The 6000-nt window shown below is 33.2% G+C and overlaps 1 protein-coding gene and 1 long non-coding RNA gene across 2 annotated transcripts in view; one reads left to right on the top strand and one right to left on the bottom strand.

The window, feature by feature from the left end:
- The window catches only part of LOC118745768 (twitchin), a 286196-nt gene that overhangs the window by 154751 nt on the left and 125445 nt on the right, over positions 1-6000 (bottom strand). Inside the window, 2 exon segments of the mRNA XM_036479424.1 lie at positions 3851-3883; positions 4557-4682. Of these exon segments, the coding sequence (XP_036335317.1) occupies positions 3851-3883; positions 4557-4682 (159 nt within the window).
- LOC118745770 overlaps positions 1-6000 on the top strand; it is a 115365-nt gene that overhangs the window by 77430 nt on the left and 31935 nt on the right. The gene's annotated exons all lie outside the window — the stretch shown is intronic.

The raw sequence follows: 6000 nt of genomic DNA, 5'->3' as shown, positions 1-6000 counted from the left end.
TTCGTTTACTTGGGAACCAGCATTAACACCGATAATAATGTCAGCATCGAATGCCAACGCAGAATCATTCTTGCCAACAAGTGGCACACTGGACTGAGTAGGCAATTCAGGATTAAAGTCCTCTCTCGATGTACTAAAATCACACTCTATAAGTCACTCATCTTTCTCGTGCTGGTATATAGCGCGGAAGCATGGACAATGAAAACATCTGATGACACCGCTCTTGGAGTTTTCGAGAGAAATATTCTGCGGCAGACTTACGGCCCTTTGGGCGTTGACGATGGCGAATACCGCAGACGAATTAACAATGTGCTCTAGGAGCTTTACAACGATGTATACATAGCGCATCGAATTAAAATACAGCGGCTCCGCTGGCTTGGTCATGTCGTTCGAATGGACTGTAACGCTCCAGCTCTGAAAGTATTCCACGCGGAGGACCTTCTCTGCGTTGGAAAGACAAGTTGGAGAAGAATTTGGCTTCACTTGGCATTTCCAATTGGTGTAAATAAAGAAGAAGAACAGTTGGCGGAACTAGATGAAACATTTAAAACTTACTTAATTTAAAAACTTAAAATTTTTTTTTTACAACTTATGTATCTCCTGACATCTAGCAAAGTGGGAAATTGTTGCCGTGAAAAGAGACAATTTATTGCATGACTCTTTACATGGATATAAAACTAACTAAAATCGGTATTTACAAAACCCATACTTTTGAAATATATTAGCCATTTAAGCGGGCGTTTTAAGATACACGACTTTTCCCAATATTTTCCCCGCTATTATATTTTTCGTTTTGTATTACCAAACTATGAAAAGGCGTCTTTGAAGTGCAGAATGAAAGTTTATTTGATCAACAAAGCGCCAAACAAATATCTATTTAAAGTGAACAAGCCCCGGCTACACCACATTCGTCACTAAAGTGATTAAAAAAAAAATAATAAAAATTTTTCGTTTAGACGCCAAAATAAGTCTCAGAAAATATGAGCCCTTAATACTTATATTAAAAATGTCCACATCGCACTTTTCGATTTCCCAAAACAACACAGGAAAAAATTTTTATTTTACTTCTGGTTTTCATATTTAACGAAGATCCGTTGGACTGTAAAGGTCTTAGAATATTTTTGTAGGGAATTGAACGCTCTACAAAAATGTCTTAAGTAATTTTTTGATAAGTGAACTCGGTCAAAAATTATTCGAGGTCAAAGTTGAAATGGTGAATTCGACTTTGACCACGAATAACTTTTGACCGAGTAGACTTATCGAAAAATGACTTCAAACCTTTTTTGTAGAGCACTCAATACTCTACCAAAATGCTCTAAGCCCTTTACAGTAAAATGTATCGTTCGTTAAATATAAAAATCAGAAGTAAAAAAAAACAATTTTGCCTGTGTTATTCTTATGGGAAATCTAAAAGTGCGATGCGGGCATTCTTAATATTAATATTAAGGTCTCATATTTTCTAAGACTTATTTTGGCTTCTAAACGAAACTTTTGAGCATGGTTCCGATGAAAAAATAAATAAAATTTTCTGAATCACCCTTAGATATAGATTTCAAATATTTTGTTTTATTCTCTGGGACTATTCACATTTTCTGTGATGTTTATCGTTTGTGGAGATCTGATTCCCTCCGTTACTTCATTTAAACTGAATCTTTCAAAATGCGCCTCACTTCTTTATGAAATCGTGCCTATTTTGGACTTATTGCGCGATTTTTGATGTCTGATGCTTACAGGCCTAGTGGCATTTTAAAATAAACTGCGGAAATGTCGAACTCGATTCGTTAACTTATAATCGCCTTGGTTAACAAACTGTAATATGCACGTCTAATAATAATACGTCTATACTCTAGAGTCCGATCGATTTATCGGCATCGGCATCGACATCGGCTTTTCTCGGCACAAATTGAGCATCGTCATCGGCATCAGCATCGGCCCTTTTTCGCCGTTTCTTTGCCGATTATTTGGAAATTTCTTTTCATATGTGTATACAATAGCCAACATCAGAAAACATTTGCAGACAACTCACAAAAATGATTTTTTTGGTTGAAGGTGTTCACGTTTTTTCTTTACAAAAGTAAGTTCGACAATTTTCATTTATATGGAGAACACTGCCAGCGAAAAAAATTGCTAAAAATAAACGAGATTTTATAGCAGCTTGTAAATTCAACTTTTTATACTAGAATTAAATGGCCTACAAAACTGCATACCAAAATAAAAAGTTTGAAATTTTGGTTAAAATAAGCAGAATTTTTCTAATTTTTTTAGAAAGTTTGAAATCTGAATTTATATGGTGTTCGTTGTATACCAGCTAGACTTTAAAAAAAAAATTAAATACATCTAATAAACAAAAGATAAATGACAAATGCCAAAACCGGTCAAAATATCGCAATTCTTTTATTTTGTGGACCACTATATGTATGTGCAGTAGGGTGGTCCAAAATAAGTAAAGTCGGAATTTGAATGCTCTCGCCCCCTAGGATTATTCTATGTGGCAAAAAAATATACCCCTATTTTTTTATTTTGAGCTCAAAGCGCTGAAAGTTTTCCATGTATTTTATATGGAAAATAGGCAACTTTTCAAAATTGTATGGAATTCTTGAAAATCAATATTTTTTCAATCGAAAAATTTTGGTTCTCTTCAGGAGACTTCCAATAAGAATACCCAGTTATTCATTTAACCATAGCTCAAAGCGCTCAAAGTTGTCCATGTATTTTATATGGAAAATAAGCAACTTTTCGTAGAAATAGTATTGAATTATTGAAAACCAATATTTTTTCAATCGAAAAATTCTTGTCCTCTTCAGAAGACTTCCAATAAGAATACCCAATTGTTTATTTAACCATTCAATTAAAAGAGCCTGCTCTTCCGCTCTTTACTTTAAAAGCTCCCCAAGCCTATTAAGCACCAAAAGAAAATGTAGGAAACAGCGTTCTTTTTTTTAACTTTTATACATTAAAAATCTGAATTCGTCTGATAAGTCAACACCGCTTTGAGTGCTTTTACCTGTCACCATTAATTGTATCTTTAACTGCTCAGAGAAACGAAAAAATAAATAAGGCTATGCTTATGCTCCGTACTGTATACAAATTTTCGCTGTCAATAGAAAAAGCACTAATTAACATTTTTTTCGTATCGCGGGGTTTTTAAATATTCTGTTAGTTTTATTTTTACATTTGAAAGTCACATTTTGAAACATAAGGAATTAACTGACACTTAGAATACCTCTGAGTGTATTTCTTATGTTAATATGTAAATGTTTTGCACTGGGCTTTTAGGCCCTTTACATTGATAACTGTGATATGTATGTATGTATCTGTCGACTTGGACATTTGACTTTCCAAGTTATTTATTTATTTATTTTTCTTTATTTTTGCTAAGGCAGTTCAAATAATCAATATGACTCGGGTTATTTCTTACAGAAAAGAAACGCCGAATTCGAAATGAGCTTTCTACAAGTAGATATAAGTATATGTTTATACTTATTTATATACAAGTAAATGTATGTGTATATAATATTTCCAGATCTTTTACAGAAACAAGCTAATACATATTTCAATGAAATATAGCTGTATGCACAAATACATATCGTCACCTGAAATGCAAAAAGACGTAACAAACATCGTCGCTGAAATACAAAAAGTCGTAACTAGTAAAAATTCTAAATTCAGTTTTTGATTGATATGATGGATTTTATCGAAATGCAACTCCCACATCGTTTTATGAAAAATAAATAAAAAATGTTAGTGACGACTTTTTCCATTTCAGTTACGATGTTGTTACGTCTTTTCGCATTTCAGGTGACGATATGTACATAGTTATGCGGCATGAATAGCATGGCGATGGACTTACCTCGACTGGAGCAGGCTTCGGCGAAGTTTTCTCCTGTTTTTGTTTTGAAAATATTTGATATGTGGGGAAGTGTGTTCGTTTCCGTATGGGTTGGATTGTATTCGGGTTTTTATGAAGGTCGCATAATCACGAATTTAAAATACATAAATGAAATGGGAAAATGAAATTAGTACTTTAGGTAAATATGTATTTAGGTACGTATGTATTATTTTAGGTAACCAACTATACATAGTACACATACAAACATATAGCTTAAAAGATCACATATTTCATAAAAGTTCCACTTTATATATTTTCTAAAATATCAAGTACCATTCAGATAATAACAGTTTCTGGATTATTAGGGTTTGAGTTTATCTGGTTATAATTATTATTTTTCAGTTAGGTTGTTCACGCTTGCCTGGTTATCAGCTTATGTGGTTATATTTTTTATTCAGTTTACAACAATAAAATACATTACACAATAATAATTTTTAACCAGATAACCTGATAACCAGGCAAGCGTGAACCACCTCAGTGTAATTTATTCTCGAAAACTGAATGAAAATTATAGCCACATAATCAGGGAACCAGATAAACAGATACAATAGTCCTTTTTTGGAAGCATTGTACATAAATGTAGGTATGCATATAAAAAACAATATACGCACATTCGAATTGTTAATACATACTTACATTTTAAAAATAGTATTACCTTTTCACTTACCTCAGGTTCAATAATTACTGGACGTAAATTGGCGCTGTCAACGTCAGTAGCCTCTGCTGGTATGTTACCTTTACCAACTTTAAAGCCGCTAGGACTCTCAGCAGGAATTGTCTCAGCCTTTTCTATCTGTACACAAAAATACAAGTACACATTAAACATAAAACATGAGGAGTCTTACATAATGAGCCTCAGGCATAAAAATTGAGCTTAAACGTCGACTCATTTTCCAAAACTAATTATTGAGCTTTCGAGCTAACTTCTTTTGTAAAAAAATGTAGTCTGATCTTAAACTCACTTTGTAAACATGAAGTTCAATACGTATACACAAAACAACTTGTAAAGCAAAATAAAGTAAAAATTGGAACCGTATGCTCCCAGACGCTGCGAAACGACAAGGCTTCCCGAAACGCTACAGAGAGAGAGAGTGAGAGAAACTTGCGAATGCTTCGCTCTCTCCGACCAAAATCATTCTTTTCCAAACTGAAGTACGAATGAACAGTCATTGACACCGCGATTCACAATGTAGGTGTTCACACCTGCCCGGTTATCGGGATGTCTGGTTAAGTAATTAAATTTTTCAGTTTACAAGACTAAAATATTACCAGTTAACCCAATAACTAGGAAGGTGTCAATACCTACGATGTTTTCAAAAGGTAGGTAGATGGGCAAAAGTTTATAAATTTGTAATTATTGTCACGATACCGTACCTCTACTAGTTTGGTCCCGTTTCGGTTCTAACCAGGGAAGCCAACTCGTGGGGAATTCCCCGATTTGCAGGGAATTCCAGTTTGTGTGGGGAATTTCAGTTTATGTGGGGAATCAGGGGATTAATTGTTTTTTTTTTTGTCAGGAAATAGGTGTGAACTATTTTTTTCTTTTTTGCTTCACTAATTTCATAATGAGTTAAAAAAAGTTACATAAGAAATGCAACTGCAACCCTGCAATTATGAAAATTACCGTTGACTTTTTAGAATTTTCTTTTTCACATTTCCTTTCATTTAACGAATAAACACAGTTTATTTTCATATGGAAGAAAACCGCAACACCTTTGGGAAAAATATTCTAAAACGAAAATTCTTAGCCACTTGAAACTTGCACTTTACTACACTATAAATGAGTGAGCTACGAAGATGATTAAATCTTTCTAGAAAATCAAATTAAGAAGCTCGAAATTTTTAGCAAAGTTTTTTATATTTTTTTCTTTTAATATTGCACAAAGTTTGAAACCTGCATTTATACAGGTTTTGTTAAAGAATTAACCATATTAAAAAAAAATTACTTAAATCAAATAACAAAAAAAATAATTATGAAAACTGGTCAGACATATGTATATATTTTTTGTGAATAAGGAGATGCATATCTATGGGTGGGGAATTTTACGAAATTTCGGGCAAATTCGGCGAATTTTACTGTCGAAATCGGGGAATATTCACAAATTGGTTGG

The sequence above is a fragment of the Rhagoletis pomonella genome, unplaced genomic scaffold (genome assembly GCF_013731165.1).
Source record: "Rhagoletis pomonella isolate Grant_MI unplaced genomic scaffold, Rhpom_1.0 Rhpom_scaffold_00009, whole genome shotgun sequence".
Taxonomy (NCBI): domain Eukaryota; kingdom Metazoa; phylum Arthropoda; class Insecta; order Diptera; family Tephritidae; genus Rhagoletis; species Rhagoletis pomonella.
The sequence above is the reverse complement of the archived record's forward strand: the minus strand, read 5'-3'. Positions and strand labels throughout refer to the sequence as shown.